At 38.7% G+C, this 21,806-nt stretch overlaps 1 protein-coding gene across 1 annotated transcript in view; it reads right to left on the bottom strand.

The window, feature by feature from the left end:
- The window catches only part of LOC107751391 (roundabout homolog 2-like), a 79,943-nt gene that overhangs the window by 42,167 nt on the left and 15,970 nt on the right, over window positions 1-21,806 (bottom strand). Inside the window, exon 3 of the mRNA XM_016567113.1 lies at window positions 823-980. Coding sequence (XP_016422599.1) covers window positions 823-980 — 158 coding nt within the window. The remainder of the gene's footprint in view (window positions 1-822; window positions 981-21,806) is intronic.

Genomic DNA, 21,806 nt, shown 5'->3' with positions numbered 1-21,806 from the left:
AAACACACTGGAATTAATAATTCACTGAAAACGCAACACGAGTCTCTGTTCTCTCTGCAATCTCTGATGTAATCAGCCTGGTTTCCTTTATATTAGCGCTGTTTTGGACGGATTGTTTGAATGCATTCGCTTACTGGATCATTGGACTGAAAAATTTCCCGGAGTTTAGCGGCTTAAAATCATCTAATCGCAAGCAGAGAAGCAAAATTGGGTTAAAGGGTTAGAATAGAAATTGTGCTTCAGTAACTTTGCGTTAAATTATTTGAACGTGTTAAGGATTGTAAAATTAATCACATGCGTTAACGATGACAGCCCTAATATATATATATATATATATAAATTCCTATTTGTTAGTTTGTGCATGTTTGTTTGAGTTATTAAGAGTAATGTCCTCTCTGAACTTCTTCCTTTGTTTTTCAAAATGTTACCATACATATGTTTTTGCTTCTATTCAAAAGTGATTTGTTTCCACGCTTTGTCAATATTAGATGGAAAAAAATAATAAAGTACATTGAAATTGAGATTCATTCTAGAGTCAATAAAAATGTTATTTTAATGTTACTTTACTCTTTAATATTTTAAGTCTTCAGTGTCACATGATCCTTCAGATATGATGACTTTGTGCTCAAGAAACATTTCTTATCATTATTATCACCAATGTTGAAAACATTGTGCTGCTAAATATTTTTGTGGAAACCATGATGTATATTTTTTTAGGATTCTTTGATAAATAGAACAAGAATGGTATTTATTTGACACGTAGGCCTATTTGAAAATGTATAGAAAGAAAGAAAAAGAGATGAGAGAAATGAGGACATTCACCGTTATCCTCTCATCCTTGTCGTTCACTTTCACATTGTTCCTCTTCCAGGAGATAGTGGGTTCTGGGTGGCCTCGTGGAGGGATGCACTCCATCACTGCCGGCTCCCCTGCTGCCACCACCACATCACTGGGGGTCTGTCGGAAATCATCCCGGAGAACTGAAGAAACCGGGAGAAAAGACTAAAATGATCAGCAACTGGGATTGACGATCACTATAATATCACAATATAATAACTCCACAAACAGCTACACTTTATTGTGCTATGCAGCAACATTTTGGGATATTAGTTTATCGCTTTGCAATCATTTTGTTAGTTGGCTTTCCTGGTTTAATTTGTTTGCAATGTTGTCCTGTTCTCCCCCTGGTCTTAATTTGCTCATTGTCCATGTCAGCCTAATAAATAATGCATTGTTTCCTCTAACACATTACTATGAATAATTAAATCAGTTAGACACTGGCAAAACCACCCTTTTTTGTTACTGATACTGGCAAAAAAAGTCCCAAACAGAACACAAGAATGACAGTGTGTGCAAAAACACATACAGCGCATGCAAACACAAAAATGGCAACATAGGCAATAACCAGCAGCACAAATATCCTTCAATCGACCTTCCTGCACCTTTGTGGCTGATGATATCAGTTCCTCCTCTCAATCTGGATTTCCATTTTATTGCCATTTATCAGATTCCTTAGTGCCAGCACTGCCAATACTTTAAACTGACCAGTGCTTTATCAGCCCCTCAAAATCGTTCTGCAGCTGCACGTTTCCAATTGGTGTTTGTGGCCCAGAGCGAAAGGTCTGCATTCAGATAGAGCGGATGAAGTGGAAGGCTTTCGATATTGTGCTGGATCAGATCCAAAAATGAACCAAACTACGGCTCTCTCACTCAGAACACAATATCCAGAGCTCAGACAGCAAATAAATCCACTGAAATAGGACCCTGTTTTAGTCGGCAAGCCATGAGAGAAGGAAATTTAAAAGTTCCCTTTATAGCCAGAGGGAACAGACTGAACTCGAACACTAAAACAGGCAGCAGACACTAAATAGTGCCTGAAGAAATTCTGCTAGCAAAATCCTATTGTATTTTTTTCATATCTTGATAAATCAGCAATTTCACCTTTCCTTTTTTTCATTCACTAATAATTGCTTTCTGCTTATTCACACAGAACACATTCGCATTTCAATTTCTGTCAGCTTCACAAAAGGAAAAATTTAAAGAAATCCGTTTCTATTCAAAAAGATTAAATTTTGAATATTTTCACAATTTTATATCTCATAATTCTATTTTTTCTTGCAAAAAAAGTTAGAATTCTGAGTTTATATCTCGTAATTCTGACTTTTTTCTTTAAATTCTGTCTGAATTGTGAGAAAAAGTTGCAATAACCTTTATTTTTATCCTGTGGTGGAAGCAAGCTTCCATAGAAATTTTTCATCCTCTTTCTTTATTGATGAATTATTCTAAATGAGGGGGGCGTGTGCCTGCTGTTGGTGATTAGCATAAGACACGCCCATCTCCATATAAAGGTTTACCGCACAACCTCTCAACTCTTCAAATTTATCTCAAGGCCAATAGAAACACAACAAAGCATTTTCATATGGAACATTTTTATGCAAAATGTATCCAAGATGTTTAATACACATTATTTTTCTTACTCTGAAATAAGAAAGACTATTAAATTTCTAATAGACATACTGTGTTTGTGTGTGTGTGTGTGTGTGTGTGTGAAAATAGACAAGTTTTTTTTTATTGAAAAGACTCAAATGGATGGATGGATGAATAAATAAATAAATAAATAAATAAATACATACATAAGTACCACACAGTTGCTCTAGCGTCTCTAGGCCAAGGTGTTTTTCTAATAGACATACTGTGTTTGTGTGTGTGTGTGTGTGTGTGTGTGAAAATAGACAAGTTTTTTTTTATTGAAAAGACTCAAATGGATGGATGGATGAATAAATAAATAAATAAATAAATAAATAAATACATACATAAGTACCACACAGTTGCTCTAGCGTCTCTAGGCTATACAAGGTGTTTAAATACATTTCTCTTATTTTTAGCAAATGTACTTTCCATCCTTTCCCGTTCTCTTTTTCTCTTGACTGACCTGAACCTCTCCAAATTCTGTAATCAAATCAAACTGACAGAGGTCTCATAACAGTCCGAAGGCAGTCATTTCTCTCTTCCCATCCATCTTTTTTCACGCCATCTCTTAACCTGAACACTTCACACGTCTCCTCAAAATCACACAATCTGAAAAGTTTGAGAGCGGAGAGAACTTTTTTGTTACAGCTGAAACCGGCATATCAGAAGTGTTACATAAACTTTCTGAACGCTTCCAAACATAGAGGCAGATTTCTGAAGCTGCGGAGGTTGAACTTTGTGCCATAATTTGCACATCAAGCCCTAACAATGATAAATTAATTACAGAGAGATGATGGGGTAAAATTTTTGCATATTAAACCAGTCCAAGTGGTGGTATCTCAATTGTAGACAGCACTGGTGGGTTTAGCAAAGATCTAGTATGTGTGAAATTTGTATCTGCAAAAATAATTCACAATAATAACTTTGTAACACTTCAAGCCATTAACTGAATATAATGTTTTTTTTTTTAATCTTTGAAAATTATTCAGGTCAAACCATATCTATTGTATATAACAACAAATTAAGCATGTTCACAGTCCCACTGTCCTTAAAATTATCCCATTACACATTAGCATTTTAAGATAAATGTGTATGAGTGTTATGAATACTCTCCTAAATGCAAGACATTAGTCTTATCTGCCAAAATTTATCATTGTCATGCACATAATAGATCGATGGCACCACAGTCAAGGTTTACGGCTTGGAGACACCGTCTGTCCTTCAGCACCGCGAGCGGTTAGTGAGAGTTTGATGCTATCTCAAGGTCTCTAATACCTCTTGATGAGCAGAGGAACTGGAGTGTTTCTGCGGCGGGTCCTCGAGATTACGAATCACAAATCGCTATAGAGGCGCTATGGATCGATATAATGCAAGATTTATTATGGCCAAAACAAACTGAAAAGCCACACATGGACAAAAAACAGCCTGACACCAGTTGGAATCAAATTTGTTTTTGACTATTAATTATGGGTGAGAATTAATTGGTGCATAGGATGTGTTTACGTGGGTGTAAGTGAATCAGCGTGTACGCTTTCACTTTAAGATGGATAATGTACGGCCATTACGTCTAAATTACTGCGCCAATGTCGCTACAATGTCATCGAGGCAGGCTGGAGAGTTTGGTTTGATGAATGAAGCTCTCAGAGCATGTGCTAGTGAATATATATTGTTGATGAATCTAAAGCAGGACAACAGAACAGGCAGATATTAGCGTTAGCTATTTGGGGCGCCCCTCTTTGCACCTCTAATGGATGTCTGTCAGCTGCTGCTGTTTTTATTTCCTTCCCTTCAAATGTATACGATGGAGTGGCGTCAAGCTTTAATATACATTACATTTCATGAGGATGTCATGGTGAATGATGGTGGCATTCCTGCTTGACAAACATGAGTATAATTGGATGTCTACTGACGTCGCATTTTAAAATAGGAAAAAACTATTAAAAAAACTGTTTAAATTTTTTTTCTCCGTCGTCCACAACGAGTTCCGTCACATCTGTGACACTGGTCAATAGAAGCACAGAAGCTCCTTCGTACATGGTTTTAAACAAGCCTGAAATGGAAAAGAGACAATGGTATCGGTCCTGCTAAGTGGAATTTTACAATAGAGGAAATGTTCGTGGAGCTATGGCAATAATACTCCTGCATTTAAAAAAAAAGTCAAATAAAAACTATTTTACCTCCGTTCTCTTTGACAGTCCATACTGTCCTCTTCATGTAATCCAGATTTGTGTCCACTGTCAGGTTTGCTTTCTTATTTGGGCTTTTCTGATTACAAGACAGGGCAAAACACGCTGTTTGGTAGCCATTGTTTGTTTACGCTCTGTCTAGTCCCACCGTATCAATGACAACACGCACGTCGTTAAAGATGGCAAGCGATGAATGGCCGGGTAGCAATGTGTAGCCTGACATGTTTCTTGTTCACGACACAACAAGATTTTAGGAGTCAAAATCGCATAATCTGACACATTGACTGTCGTAAACGACAAAAAAAATTATGTAGTCTGAACCGGGCTTTAGTTTACTAGCAGTTTTTTCCCCTTTATTTGCAAGAAGAGCAACAACAACATACAAAAAAAACACATGAATAACAGTCATCTTCAGAGGAGTCGTAGTAAAACAATCATACAATCATACAGTCGAGAGCAAAGCAATTGCCAGGAAAAGACAAAAATAGTAATGATAGTAGTAATAAAAATTCGGTCCATGTAATGCCACGTTCTTCAGTGTCCATCTCAAACTGTCTCCCAAGTTAGCTCCCAAATGGGAGAGAAAAGGGTCCCAAGTTTTGTAAAACTGAAATGGTTTGTTTTTAAGGGAAAAAACCTCAAGGCTTCAAATGGCACAATGTCCAATACACCCTTAGTCTACTCTATTGTGTCTTTGTTGGTGGCTTTTCAGAAATCCACTGCAGCAGTATGAAAGTGAAAGTGACGGGACATGTGGCCAAGTATGGTGACCCATACTTGGAATTAGTGCTCTGCATTTATCCCATCCAAAGTGCACACACACAGCAGTGAATACACACACACCGTGAACACACACCCGGAGCAGTGGGCAGCCTTTTTTTTTTTACTGCGGCAAGCAGTTGGGGGTTCGGTGCCTTGCTCAAGGGCACCTCAGTCGTGGTATTGAAGGTGGGAGAGAGCACTGTACATTCACTCCCCCCATCTACAATCCCTGCCGGTACGAGACTCGAACCCACAACCTTTGGGTTACGAGTCCCGACTCTCTAACCATTAGGCCACGACTTCCCCTTGATGTATGCAGACGTATGCAGCATCTGGCAGTAAATAATACAATTTTGAGCAGCTAGATCTTAGAAGATCTCCAGGTGTTATATGAAAGAATCCCTAAAATACAGACCAGTGGGTCAAGGTCCAGAGAGATTCCCAATTTGTTATGTCTATGATGCTTTTAAGAAACAGCATACAAACACATATACGTGTGATCAAACATCAGTAGAATTTAATATTATGCTCAACATAACAATATACAGTGGGTACGGAAAGTATTCAGACCCCCTTAAATTTTTCACTCTTTGTTATATTGCAGCCATTTGCTAAAAAAGGGGGTCTGAATACTTTCCGTACCCACTGTATCTACAGCTATAAAAGCTGTAAGGGTTTATAACAGCAATATATATATATATATATATATATATATATAAAACCCCCCTTAATCATGGTAAAATAACTGTGCTGCGTGTCCTCTCATGGCTTATTGCTTTATTAGACGCCAAAACAACATCAGTAATGTTTTCAAAGCAAGTCTTAAACATCTTCACAAGATTTTAGTCAGCAGGGCACTGAGCGTTAGTCGAATCTATTTGAGCAAGTTTGAATCCCTGGCCCTACCTGCAGCTTTAATTAACCCCCATGAACCGGTCCCGAAACACACTGTATGTGAGCTTTCAACTAATTAATTTTCACACACATGCACTCACATGCATATAAACAGCATTGAAGAGGAGAGTCCTGTGGGCTTATGGAAATCTAATGTTGCCCTGTCAAGTCAACAACAGATCCAGTTCCCCTGAGAAAGGCACCCACGGATCAGAAGGAAAATGAAGTTCTCGTGAACTTTCCCATTCTTGCCACGGCTACTAGTAAACAAGCAATCTCACTATAATTATTAGAGGTGCTTGCTAAGCCAATAAAAAGTAAGTATCATCTTCTCTTGTTCCTATCTTGACAATCATGACCTTAAGATAAGGTACAAATGACTCTTTAACAGGTGGGAAAGGGTATATTTTTAAACTAGTCCTGGAACATATCTGACCAAGAGAGCTTCTATAAACCCTGATTAGACTGCCAATTACCCATAAACCCTAGGGATGAAGGATTAGGACTAACTTACTTTTATTACTTGTGGAAAAACTTGAAACAATTTTAAATAAGTATAAAGAATGGCATTGATTTTGTTCATTTAATTTTTAACGTTATTAATAAAAATGTTGTTCAATTAGCATGTTTTTGTGTTTTGCTTTGGTACCGAAATTGGTATCGAGAACCGTGGATTTTCACTGGTATTGGTACCGAATACGGAAATTTTGGTACCGTGACAACACTAATTAGGACTATGACCTTCGACCCCTTATGTCGGCCTTGGGGGGGGGTCCTTCTCCTTCTCTCCATCTTTCTATCTTCTCTGAAAACAAAGTCAGTGTAATCCTACCCGTGAGCGCTGCAGTCCACTTCAATTACCTCCCTCGGCTGCCACTAAAGCTGCATTCTGTGGGGCATGGCTAATGAATCCCCCGACTCGCAACCTTTCCCCTCTCAAAAATCAATTCTTCATCCCAGTTCCTTCATTAATTTTAAAGTCGGATCTCTGACATTGTAAGGTATCCCTTAAAACCACCAGCATATGACTCTGCTGGGGGTTTTCACTTGCACCCAATGCAGCTGTCTATAAAGTCATGAGTCTGTTTGTTTGAGTCACTCACTAAGCGGCAGGTGAAAGGCTTTACGAAATTAATTTAGAAGCGGAGACTGGTCTGTTTGAGGTCTTTTTCAGCATTACAACCAGTCTGGATTGCTGAAATGTGCATTTAAAGTAGCTCTAAATATGACCACAGGTTGTCTTTATGTTTTTTCGAGACCTTTTTCAGCTTCAACAAAGCAGAAGTTTAGACTAAACGCACAAATGCATCCACTTAGCAATCACTCACACCTAATGAACGGTATAGCGTCAAGTGTGATCAGGCACTCAAAAGCATGTTACTTTGTTGCCTGAAAGCGTGTGTTTTACGAGCCCTCATGAAAGAAATCTAATATTCAAATGTACGAGGAGAAATGACAAATGGCTCTCTCTCAGTGATGAAAGGTTTACGTTCACAGGGGCGCTTTCGGCATTTGAGCTGGTCATCTGTCAATCTGTCCTCTCTGCATGAAGCGATCCGTCACATACTCAGACATACACATAGACAAGCGCCGGCTGAAGACGGCTTCATCGAAGCAGACATGGGCTGTAATCTCAGCGCATGATCATTACGAGGCATTTATCTTATTAAATTTGGGTCAGGAAATCATGAACTGTGTCAATATCACTTTTACAAGCTCTAATCCATGTGCCTTGATATTAAAAATCTGCACCACTCCCTCCAAGGTGAATTTGATTTACGAATGGACAGGTGCCCAATGATGCATCTTACATGTTTATGATTTCATACTATTTAATTACTCTCACTCTATTCACTTCAAATTCAAGCTATGTGTGTTTAGCATGCATAATCAGGTGAACAGGTGGTAGCTGACTGGCAGGCTATTGATTTATCTGACTGATGAGGTATAATGCTAATCATTATCTGCGTGTGTGGACATATGGAGAGCTTTAGGCCTGTCCGCTGGCCCCTCAATCCTCTCATCTTCTTTAAATGGCCACATTTGTCCTCCAGCCCCCTGGATGTCCACTTATCCACAACAGACCACCCCTGACCACCCTAGACCAAAGAAGGCCTGAGGCAGGAAAAGGAAAAAAAAACTTTCACTCAGACAGACACCCACCACTACTAAAAAAAGCCCTGGGGGACTTTTTAAAGAAGTCTTTTATACTCATCAAGGCTGCATTTATTTGATCATAAATACTGTAAAAACAGTAATATTTTGAAATATTATTACAATTTAAAATAGTTTTTTTCTGTATTAATATTTTTAAAATGTAATTTATCCCTGTGATAGCAAAGTTGAATTTATTCAGCCATTACTCCAGTTTTCAGTGTCAAATGATCCTTCACAGATTTTTCTAATATGCTGATTTGGTGTTCAAGAAACATTTCTTATTATCATCAATGTTGAAAACAGTGCTTAATTTTGTGGAAACTGTAACACTTTTTTTCAGGATTCTTTGATAAGTAGAGAAGAAAAGCATTTATTTGAAACAGAAATATTTTATAACAGTATAAATTCACTGAATGTCACATTTGATAAATGTAATGCATCTTTGCCAAATAAAAGTATTAATTTGTCTATTATATAATCTGACCCCAAACGTTTCATCTGTAGTGTATATAGATATTACACAGATATAGACTAAGAGTTCGAAACACTGCATTTGGTGCATAAAATTTAGAGCTTTAACAGTGTGTACAGATCCTTTTTACAAAGAAATTGAAGAAACACGCAAACATATTCATAAAAATATGTCCTGGGAAAAAGATGGGTCCTCATGGGCAACCAAGTAGTGACTAAAAATATTACAGCGAGATATTTAATGGGTTTCTCTTGAGCTGTCTCAGTGTATGAGTGATTTCCTTCTGTTCTCTTTAGTGAAGAGTTCCCTTGTGGAGTCAACACAATTACAGCAGCTTTGAGAAAGAGTACTTCTCCTGAATACACCTGTCTCTGGCACACTTGAAAGGACATCTCAATATCTTACTCCAAATCTCTGGATAGATGTGGCTAAGCCTCTGCCCTGCAGTCAGTTATGGCAGGAAACAATATATCAGACCGGCCCACAACTGCAAGCAAAAGAACTCGAAGAACCTGTGACATTTTGAGGAATTTAAACTCTAATCTTCTCTGCCATCAATGACACTTTAGAGGATAAGAGGATCTAGATCAGGTTTCCTATCTTCTGGCTATGAGATGCCACAGCAGCTTGGAAGTAGTTGGATTTCAGAGGTCTTCTACAGTCATATTAGCGTCAGTATGGCCCCGTGCCGAACACATCTGTTGCCGCCGATGGACCCACGGGCTGGACCGGCTCCTGACAGAAGTTTTGGGGGGGCGGGGTACAGGAGCGAAGAGGGGTGGAGAGGTAACGGGAGTTTGGGGGTTGGATCTGACGCTTGAGGCACGTGCAGCTTGGACATCTGTCCCTCTCTCCTACCCCCACCAGATAACATCCCCTCCACCACACACAAATACACACTACAGTGTGCGCTCACACACACACACACACAGCGATCTGCTGCCTTCGACGTTTCATCATCCCAAACCCCGATAGGATCAAAGAGGCCTCTCTAGACATAATGAGCCCGGTGCGAGCTCAGGGCAGAAGCCCAGACTGATATTGCCTTGGGGACAGTGGGAAATCAACGCTGCTTGTACGCCATACTCACTTTTTTCTGTCTCTTTCGGCTTTTGTTTGGTGGCATTAGCATGTGCGTGTTTGTCATCATCTCGACGTTCATTCAGATGCTGTCTCTGCTGCTTAGCCATCACCTGAGTCCTGTTAGAACACAACAGCTGGGATCCCTCACTCTCTCCATCTCTCTCTTTCACAGCTCATTGATGAAAAGCATCTGGATGCACTGATGTGGTGACTATGCACGAAAAATAAATTCCTCCATGTGTGAGAAACGCTCGGACCCACCAGGCTGACATTAATATTCAGGTTTCGTAACAGCTTAAGGGCTAAAAGTATATTAAACAGGACACACAATCCAAGTGAAAAGGCTTAAAGCTAAATTACCAATTTTGTGCGGTTTCACAACCATTGACAACTTTGGTTTAAATAGAAAAAAAACTGAAGTAAAGCTAAACACAAATAAGCAGTAAAAAAAAAAAGTTGTTTTCTACATAAAATAGCGTCTGCTGTACAAGCAAACAAACAAGCAACCAAATAAATATAATTAAGCAAAATAATAAAAATAAATAAAATAAAATACTAAACTAAACTAACAAAAAAAAGATTAAAGCACTTATTTGTTTTTTGTTTTTGCATATTATAAACAAATAAACAGCAGCTGTAATAGCGGGCATAAAACATCAAACTAACAAGTAAATAGGGAAAGAAATAAATAGCACTTGCAATATCTAAGTCATATATATACACACATACACATGCAATAAATAAAAAAATTTTGATTTATCTACAAACCATACAAAAACAAGTAAATAACTAAAATACCATTTAAAATATCTGCATTAAAAAAACAAGTAAATAAATAAGCAACTTCTAAATACACAAGAAAGAAAGGAACTTTATAAATAAATAAATAAATACATGTTTGTATCACTGCAATCTTTGGGTTGCATGTTCTAGGACACAAGTCAGCTTTACAATGCTCGTAAACCCTTAGCTGCAGCGGCAGACACTGTGTCAAGAAATAACAGTGATATTTCATCTTTTTACGATCCAAAAGCGCTACCCAGCACACCGATCCAGCCTGATGAAATGATATGCATTCTATATGAGGGACGGAAAGAATGAGAGATGGAGAGATGTATGAGACGTGCTGCCAAGGTACATCATTTCAAGGCTCTTAACTGCCCATAAACAGGCCCGTCTGGTCTTCCCCGAAACCTTTTAGCCCTCGCCATGTCAGGGCGACAAATTGAAGTTATAAATGAGTATTCTTTATGGGCAAAGCCGCATGTGCAGCGCTGGAGGTGGGTGTCGTTATCCAGGAAAGGAGGAGGAGGAGGAAGAGGGGGCATTTAACGGTGGGATCCAGAGGCACAGAGCCAGAGGAATCGACTCTAACCTCCACCCCATTCACTGTTAATCACTGTCCCACCAGCAGCTGTCTGAAGCAGCCCATGTTAGCTACATCAGGGTACGCCAGCCTCATTTAAATGACAGAGAGGTGGTGTTTCATACAGAGAAGACTAATGAAGAGATGGCCATCAGGGAGGGAAACAATCTAGTCATTTCAAATGTGCACTCAGACTGCATGAAGATTCAGTAAATGTTTTTTTGAGAATATTCGAATGGTTGATGCCCATCACACATAATCTTTCTTCTGAAAACTGTTTTAGAAATGTGTTCATGTCTAAACCCTTCAGAGCCCTCAATAGGAAGTTCATACACAAGATTCAGCTCGATCCTCGAGATAATCGCAGGCTCTCTGGTCTGACGCTAGATGGGGTCTTTAAAGGGGTAGATCACCTAAAAATAATAATTTTGGCATTTACTTACCCTTATGTCATTCCAAACCTTTACAGCTTTCTTTATTTGGTGGAACTTAAAAGACATTTAGATTTTATGTCCAATGTTGTTTTGGGCCCAGGGACTTCCTTTGTTTGGACAAAAACTGCTAAAATGTTCCAGTGTTGTTGTTAACCAAAACTAAATCTAAAAATGTTTTCATTAATTGCAATAAAGCCGAAAATAAAATTAAAATAAAAGAAAAATATATTTTTTTTTAATTAAATTTTTCTTCAGGACCTAACTGAAACTGTGAAGTACTGAAGAACTAAAATTACCAAAACTAAAATAAAAAAGTAAAGCTATATAGAAATATTTAAAAACGTAATTTTATTAAAATTTTATTTTCATTTATTTAAAAACATTTAAAAAACTAATAAAAACGACAAAAGCACATAACAAAATTATTAAAACAAAGTTAAAATGAAAACTGAAACTATAAAAGAAAAAACACAAAATATTAATAAATACTATAATAGTATAACATACTATAATTGGAAAAAAAAATACTATAGTTTAAAAAAAAAGAGAGCAAATTTTCAAAATATTTTTTAAAGTATGATTTTTCATACTTTTGGAATGGCAGAATTTTCATATTAGGGTGGGCTATCCTCTCCACCATATAGTCTACTACAGTTTTAAGAAATCATTTTGCCTGTCAGTCACATTTGCAATGCAATATGGGTAAGTTTCAGTTGCTTACATCACTATGTTTTTGTTATGGAATCTAGACTTCAATGGAGGCATTCTAATTCTCCACCAAACACAATAACACTTAATCTTGGCTGTTTTAGCTCTTTAACAATACATTTGTTAGCACTTACAGATCAAATCCTTTTTTATCAGAATAAATTATCTAAACTAAATCAGACAAGCCTTTCTCATCTTTGAAGCCTAATAAGCGGTCAGCTTCAAACCATTGGCATAACCTCCCTCACGTCCCAATGTCATTGTATTATGAAGCGTTTCGCAACAACTGAAGCTACAAAACCACTTCAATCAAGTGTTTTGGAGGGAAAACAGCTGCTCTGTGGGTGGCTGACTGTCTAACACATTCACCCTACTGTAAACTCATCATTATTCAGTGCTTGGGTAGTTGCGTGTGCAAACCGTTACCAGTCCCTGCGCCGCTGGACACAACGCTGGCCCACAAAACGCCTGAGTGGAGAACAAAAGTAGAGGAGATAAGGGGATGAGGGATGGGAGGATCTCTGTATTGATGGAACATCCAGGAGGAGAGCCCCAGGCCCCCCCATAGCTGGTCTTTTTGTATGCAGATACCGACAACAATAAGTCCATTAGTGATGTGGTCTAATCCGGCGTGTGTGGCAAACCACGGTGGAGGCTAATAGAGACATGGTCTTTGGAAAGAAAGAGGATTACTTTAATCTAGTGATGGTCTGCACTTCTCGAGCTTAATGAGAGGAGGAACCAAACTTTGTCTTTGTCCATCAACACCCCCCTTTCTGCTAATGAAACGTCCCCCAATAGTGATCCACAGCCATCTGGGGAAACTGAAATGTCCAACGGTCCAAAATGAGCCAGCAGGGTGAATTAAGGTGATCTGGGACTTTTTTTAAATTTGTTTTTGTTTACTTGTGTGATTGTCACTGCAACACTGCAGACCAACAAATGAGACCTCAACCACAAGATTGCAGTTAGATTATGACAGTGGTCATATAGACTTGATAGATTAAAATACTCTGGCCAATACGGATATTAAAATTCTATTCTATATATATAATATACTCCGATCGATCGGCCGGAGATCGTTATTGGCAGATAATCACATTTTATGACTCGATTGGTACTCACTAACTTGGACGATCTCACGAACCGATCGCAATTTGATGACGTCAACGCGTGATGACGTACATGATGCATGGGGATATAAATGATTTGGCGCCGCAGTCATGTCATCGCCGGTGTAGAAATGCTATGACGTTTCGAGAAACAATGAAAAATTCGCTATTTGTCATGTATGTTTTGCATGATGAAATGATGAATGGATGGTTCATTTTTAACAGCAGATTCAGTGACGTTAGAGCTGATCTGCACCTCACTGCACATGTCTGCGGCGCGTTACGACTCCACGGGAACCGAAGCTGATCACGGCCGCTCTAGTCAGTGCTTGTGTTTATACCGGCCAGCCGTCAGCCTACGTTTCTGAAGCGGCTCTCCGTGCTGCATGGCTAAAAATAGTCTTTTGTGAGTTGTCACAGCGTGGAGGATGGAACAAAACCTCGTCGGAGCTGTAAGGGGTAACGGTAACATAATACGCTGATCGTGGGCTGCTTTTAGGAGCTGGGGGGGGTAACGGTAACATAATACGCTGATCGTGGGCTGCTTTTAAATCAACATTTATTTATAAAACAAAATATCTTCTTTGGCCATATTAGCCTACTCAGTAGCATTAACACAGGCTTTACTCCGAACACACACACACACACACATGAAATCGTCTGCCTCATGAAAAAAATGTATTTAAAAAAAATGTATTTAATATTTGCATCATTTATGATTTATTTTATCCACCCGCGACCCACCCACAAATAATCAGAATGCATTTTTTTATTACCCCAACCGCGGATTATCCGCAGCGCTTGTGGATATAACCATGACCGAACTGTTTTGTTCTTTCAGTAGTTTAAATGTTTCTATTTCTTTTTCCCTCTTCAGTCTTCTATTGGACAGTATTAAACCTTATGTGTTACATCAGACTTCTCCATGTTGGAGTTTCTATTAATTTTGTCCTCACTATAACATTGGACAATGTTAAACTAAACCTAATGAGTTGCATCAAACTACTCCAATTAGTTCTTTTAGGAGTTTAAATGTTTTTTTTTTTTTAATTAAATGTTTATTTTGTCCTCCACAGTATACTATTGGATAATGTTTAAATAAACCTTTATATATATAAAAAAAATACCTTGCTACATGTACTACGTTAGGCTAACCGAGACTTGTCATTTGCACTTACATATTGTTGCTCTTTTGTTAGTTTTGATTGCTTCTATTGTCCTCATTTGTAAGTCGCTTTGGATAAAAGCGTCTGCTAAATGACTAAATGAACTGCAATAACATAAACAAACGTTACTGCGCATGCGCGCTTTTGTGGCCCTAACTTAACTTCCGGTAGACTTCCAAACAGAATCAATAACAACAGCTAAGTAGTCCCTCTAGATTATTTTTGTTAACAAGCAAAATATGTTTGCTGTGTAAATCAGACGGACTTACTGAACATGCAAATTCATTCTCTGCCAGCAGTCATCACCTTAACTTTAACTGCGTTTGTAGCCGGCGCCATAGCCAGACTGATAAACAAACACAGACCGGAAGTTAACTTCGGGCCAGGCACGTGCGCCCGATGAAACCGTCTATATAAAGCTTGAAGTATCAGAATCGGCATTGGTATCGGCCGATCACCATGACAAGAAATCGGTACTCAGTATCGGCTGCAAAAATCCTGATCGGAACATCCCTAATATATATATATATAAAACTTAAGACTGCAGCTGTTGCTGGGAGCTCTGGGGGAAAAAAATGATTTGGTAAACACAGCCAGTTCTTGCCTGAGGATCGCTTGAGGTTGGAAAGCTGATGCGAAATAAATTTATTGATTTTAGGACAGGTACTTTCTACAGAAATGTGCATAAAACAAAAGATTAGCTTATGTAATACACAGAGAAGCACAAATGTGGACTTGATGCTGCTTTTGAAGGAGTTAAATGGCATGAAACCTGCATCAAATATACTGTCAAAAGCTTTCATGCTGTTGTACGAAAACAAGTAGAGAGCTTGTAAATGGAATTTAACAACTACAGTGCTCTTTTACCACACCACACGTGGTACTGAAATCAGCAGAGCAGTCAAATTCTGAGAGCGCTCTGCATGATGCGTCAAAGCATATCAGTAGGACAGGTCTCGGGATAAGGCTTGACGTTGAAGCCTGTCCTCCCAGGGGTTTGGGGAAGCATTCTTGTTCATCCAAAATCCTCTGATCCTTCAAGGTGAGCCCGTCTGCTTAAAGGAGCTAGGTAGAGAATTATATGCTTTTGAAACAGACGTCACAAATGTGTGCAGGCTGAGACGTGCGCCGTCTCCTTTTTTTGATTAGATTGGCTGGGGAATTTGATTGGTTGAAACTACTTGTCATCTTTTGTTCCGGAATCTTTGTGTGATCAGTTTTTGTGACCTCGAATTTTTAAATTTACAGGAAAAGAACTGGGCCGGATTTGTGTTACTGTAAGGGACCAAAACCAGTAAAAGGAATTAAAGGCCAACGGAAATGTAACAGCTTAAGCAAGTATTGCTTTTGCTGGCAGTGTGTGTGTCTATGCCCTCCTACCTTCTAAAACAGACCAATATCCTGGCCCATTGCTCTCTCCCATCTCTCCGATGCCAGCTGGCAATGCCAACGCGAGAGAGGCAATCAATCATCCCAGGGCTGGTGCCTGCACAAACTCTCGGGGTATATGGATTGCACAGTCACATATGCAGTGGAAGGAAAATAATTTAGCATTCCAATGACCGGTTCCCATCAATCACAGCACATAAACAGGCTTACTAACTTCATTTTAAGCTTAACTGTTGTTTCCCCACTCTACAGATCTGAGGTGTTTTAAAAATGCTAGGCTAAAGTTCAGATCTGGATCAAGGGCATTTAAAAAAAAACATGCCATCCTACAGGAAGCACTTAAACTCACCTTGCAATTTAGTATGCCAGTAAAATGGACAATTACAATTTTATGATCTCTGTTAAGAAAATGAATAGATGCAATTAAACAGACCCTATGGTGGTCAGGCTCTCCCAAAGTCAACAACAATGATTACACATTCATTTAACCACAACCACAGAGTGAAATGACTGAGGGATATGAGGGATATGAGTAAGCAAAACTGCAAATGAAAATGTTATAAACCAGAAAGTTCAGACTCTAAAATCTAATTGGATGAGCCACATTCTGTGTGAGCTGCACACAGGTAAATGTATATGCAACTATTATTATCATTATGAACTATATTACTTGGCAGAAGAATTATTTATTGTGATTATTATTTATTATTATTATTGAATTGTATTTAGTTGAAATAATAATAATTGTTAAGTATTTAGATATTATTATTAATATTATTTCCATTTTATTATTACAGTATATTTAGATTTATTTAGATGATGATGATTAACTGTACTAATAATAAATGTAACTACTAATTTAACATTCAAACCAAGTAAACTGGGGTGTAACTACAGAGAGATAAATGAGAGTTGTTGATGTCTCAGAGTTGGTGGCAATGATTGAAAGTGGATGGTGGCTCCCCTAGGGTGTCAGAGGTGGGCTGCATTGTCCCTCGTGTCCTGTCTGCTCTGGTCATAACCCTGACTATACAAAAGCACACAGATGCACCCCTGCTCATCAAGTTGAGTGGGGGTTTAGTCCAAACTCCTCCTTGCACCACCTGTTGCTCATTCAGCTAAACACTCTCTCGTTTCCTTTTACATTTCCCTCTCTTTTTTTTCTTTCTGTCCCCCAGCAGTTTATTATGACTATCTTCACTGCATATCTCTCCTCTCCCTCCGAGGTGGCCTTGTGTTCATATGTCTGATCTGTGTTACTTGTGGCTGGCTTTAATTAATTCATTAGGTAGTGAGAGAGTTAAATAGCCCGGGGACAGAAGGCTTGTGTCTGAATGACCCCACCCTGTCAGCGGTCTCCCTGACCCCTGGAGTTCGACGGGCTAAGTGATCTCATTATTACTGCACGGACACACACGTAGCCACATGCACGTCTGGACAGACCGGGTCGGCTTGGCTGGTTAATATGCATTTGCTAGAAAAATGCATTTGCAACTTGGCACCTCTTCAATATTTTGGGAAATTCAGGGAGATTAACAGCTCACATAGTCACAATGAAGGCTCTGGAATAATAAATCTACTTTGTGGATGCATCTCATCAAAGTCTGAACGAAGTTCTACTGAAATTGTCTTCTGAGCCAGAAATCTGATTCATGCAGTTTTTATAGCTGCATCAGGGCGTGTCGGTGCATTAGTGCTACAGTAAAGGACTGCTCAAATTTAATAAAAAATCTTTACAATGCTTTTTTACAGTGCTCTTTTCTGCTGGTTTCATAATCAATTTATACTGAGGAGTTTCAAAGTCTTAACTGCTCCAGGCCACCCTTCAGCACTTAAACGGAGTCTAGATCCAAGGCAATAAGGTTAATAGCACAGAGGGCAGGCGGCCCAGAGGGGGACAGCATGCCCTGCTGACCATAAGCCACTATTACTTTAGATTTGTCCTGGACTGAGGGGCTTTACCCCTGCAAGTGCAAGGAGAAGTTTAGACTAAACCCCCACTCAACCCCCATAGGCTTATCTGTCAGGATGTCTCCAGCTTAAACCCTAGAGGTGCAGAGTGACCCATAAGCAAACTCTTCCATCGCTCGCAGAATGGCACAACTCAGTCTTTCTGCAGACCATACTAGTATTTATAATACTTTAATATTATATTACATTTAAAATATATTCAATTAATTATAATTTAATGATTATTAATTATTTGGTACAATATATGAAAATATTGTTAAATTAAATCAATAAAGACTTAATAAAATAAATAATATATTTATATAAAAATCAGTATTTAAATCTAAAATACTAAAACCATTTTTTAAATAAATATTTACTATATATTGTTAACTAAACAAAAAAAAATAATAATGTTAACTAAATATAAACTTGGAAAAATGGAATGTGTTCGATAGAATAATGTGTGGAGAATCATGAAATTTCGCCTAGGTTGAGGACATCATGACAATCCTAGTTACAATTCAGTCCGAACTGGTTGCTGACCTGTGTTTTTGCAGTACAACTGGTTTTTGGGACTGTCCCCATAAGTGGAAAAGTGTGAAAGTTTCTCGTCTCTCACAGCTAATCAAAACAAAAGTATCATTTCTTTCTTTCACCTGTTCGTTCACAACATTCCACAGAACAGCTGCTGTTCTGTCTTCGCCTGTTCTCCTGGAAACCAGTCCTGACCCCACCAAAACAACTTTGATTAGAAGCTCCAAATGGCTGATGTTTACCCATAAGCCATGCAAAAGTATAAAGAGGGGCGACACCAAATGCTGAGCATCATTTAAAAAGTAATAAACCACAAACCACAGTTTAACCATCACAGATCCATTCCCTTTCATCTATAATTTAACGTGTGAGAGTTCTGTCACTGTAAATCATCCCAGCTCCGGCTTCATCATCTGAGTAATGTAACCGTGCCTACATAACTCATCACCTCGACCATAAATACCGCCTTCAAAAGCAGCGTATATAAACAGGCTGTTAAAACACTCTCTGGGAATTCGGTCCCTCCCACGCATACCGGGCCAAGAGCCTGTTTATTCTCACCAGAACATCTTGCGTTTGACCGAAGATCTGTGCCCTCCTAATGTACGACACGCTGCCTGCTGGTGGCAGATCAACACGCCTGGCATATGGGTGCCCTCCTTCTCCTTTCTATTTATCTTTCTACCTCCCTTTCTCGCTTTATATATACCTCTCTCTGCCAAACCCCCAAAACCTATGAACCAGACAAGCTCTATGGCTGGCAACAGACCCCTCATCCCCGTCTCCCGCCCACCACCTGGCTGATGGAGCCGTGCCACGATGGAGAAAGATGATCTCCATGCAGAGAGCTGGCACTATGTGCCCAAATCTCATCACCACAATGCCCACAGAGCTTATTCCATCAAAATAAAGCTATTCTGAACTTTTATTGCATTAAAGGGATATTAAAGGGATAGATCAACCAAAAATGGAAATTCTATCAGCATTTACTCACCCCTTACCACACGGTGCGACTTTTTTCTACTGTGGAACACCAAAGAAGCTATTCTGATTTTTTGTTTTCAAACAGTCAAAATGTAGTTTTGGACCCATTGACTTACATTGGACCCATTGACTTACATTAAATGGACAAAAACAGTTGAAACATTTGTCAAAATATTTTATTTTTTGTTCTACAGAAGTCGCAGTAAATGTGCGCAGTCATATGTTAATGTACCCGCTATGATGTCACAATCAGTTTAGTCTTGCATAAATGGCCTCATTAAACTAATTAGGGACATTTACATTGTGAAAGGAAGTGTATATACTGAATATAGCTCATATTTTTGACTGACTAAGCTATACAATCAATGTATATTATATCTATGTGATTTCTTAGAGGAAATGTCACATTGTCATCTCACAGGAGAGCCAAACATATCATAACTAATGATGTAGGCAACCTGGATGATGGGGGCACAGATAAAGGACAGGACGGACGGTTGTGCGGTTCAGGAATCTAGACCTAGAATCAACTCCTGCGGGGTTCTAGAACTATTTGTGTACCAGAACTCTTTCCACTGCGCACATTCAGTCTACAGTTAATGATAATGACAGTCTCGTTTGAGGAACATAGACTGCAAGCGTTTCTGCTCAATGTCAGAAGAACTCATCCAAAATCCTTTCATTTGTAGGGGTAAACTTGGGAATTTCAGATGTTTGATTATGCGTTTAGCTTGTTTTCGGTTCACTGAGGTAAAAACATATTTTGTAGACACTGCTGTAAAAGGAGTTACCAAATTCCCAAGCATAAAATTTATAGTTTCTATCGTATTCTGGATGAAAATGGAACTTTGGAAAACTAATTTTCTCAGCAACAATATAAAATGTTTTATTCAACAGACCATCTGTTCTGCAATCCTCACGGATCATGAACTTACAATGACCTTGGAGTTGTGAAACCGCACAGTGTCTTTTAGGTGCCGGATATCACTAATAAATGAATCTGAAATGTAGGTTAATGGTTTTGGTAATAGCATCACACAGTCAGTCCTATATAATTGAATGGAGTTATTGTTCAAATCCAATCTGAAAACTCAAATATTTTTGATATGAAAATATGAGAGAAAGATCATTTTCAATGCTGATAAGAAATAAAAATCAAACTGAAAAGAAACCCAATCTGAAAACACTCATTGAGAATGAGAATAAATATTATCCTGCAGCAAATAACCATTATTTCCAGCTTTAGAGAGCTGCAACAACTTCAATTAATCCTGAAGTCATCAAAAGGAATATAGTTTATTTGCTTTCCCTTTTAAATAAAGATATTGCAGCTCAACGGGGAGGTTCAGATCCTAATTAGATAGCAGAGTGTGAGTGAATTGTAAATGCTTTGGGTTTTGAAGCGTTTTGCAATAAGAATGCATGGAAGAGGAATTTAATAGACAGGATTTATGAGTAGCTGGAGACCAAATCTCCGTTTTGGCTTTGAATTGTGTGAAAATGGTGCTATTCTTTCCAAGCAGTGACAGAACATGGGGACTATTATGTCTCGCTGATATCTCAGAGCAGATGGTGAAATACTCGAGCAGGTGAAGGATCTTTCCTTTGACAACACTAGGGATGCACCGAATGTTCGGCAACAGAAATTATTTGAATTATAAAAGCACATTTTGGCTATTTAATTCATGCAATGGTGAAAAAAAAAAGGCAAAATACTTGTGGAAAAAACTCGAAAAACCATATTCGGTATTCGGTATTCGGCCCAGTGATTCATTTTCTTCGTTTTCGGCTTCTGCCAAGAATTTTCATTTCGGTGCATCCCTAGACCAGTGTTTCCCAACCTTTTTTTAGTCGCGGCACCCTTTGGTACCGAACAATGATATGACGCGATCAAATAGCAACCAGCGAAGAGTGAGAGGAGCGCTCTTTATAATGCAGCACACAAGTCAGCAGTGTGGAAGCATTTAAAACTGTCTGAGAAAGACGCAAAAATCATTACAAGCACCAGCGAGAGACTGTTTAGGCCTGCATCGCATGTCTTCGATGAGAAGAGGAAGGGGTGATTGTTGTTGGTTACTGTATGATGATTGAAATCGCGAAATGGCCTTAAACAATTAGTAAATAAACTGCAGAACGT

The sequence above is a fragment of the Sinocyclocheilus rhinocerous genome, unplaced genomic scaffold (assembly GCF_001515625.1).
Source record: "Sinocyclocheilus rhinocerous isolate Xijiao unplaced genomic scaffold, SAMN03320098_v1.1 scaffold1624, whole genome shotgun sequence".
NCBI lineage: Eukaryota > Metazoa > Chordata > Actinopteri > Cypriniformes > Cyprinidae > Sinocyclocheilus > Sinocyclocheilus rhinocerous.
This window is presented reverse-complemented; position numbering and strand designations above follow the sequence as displayed.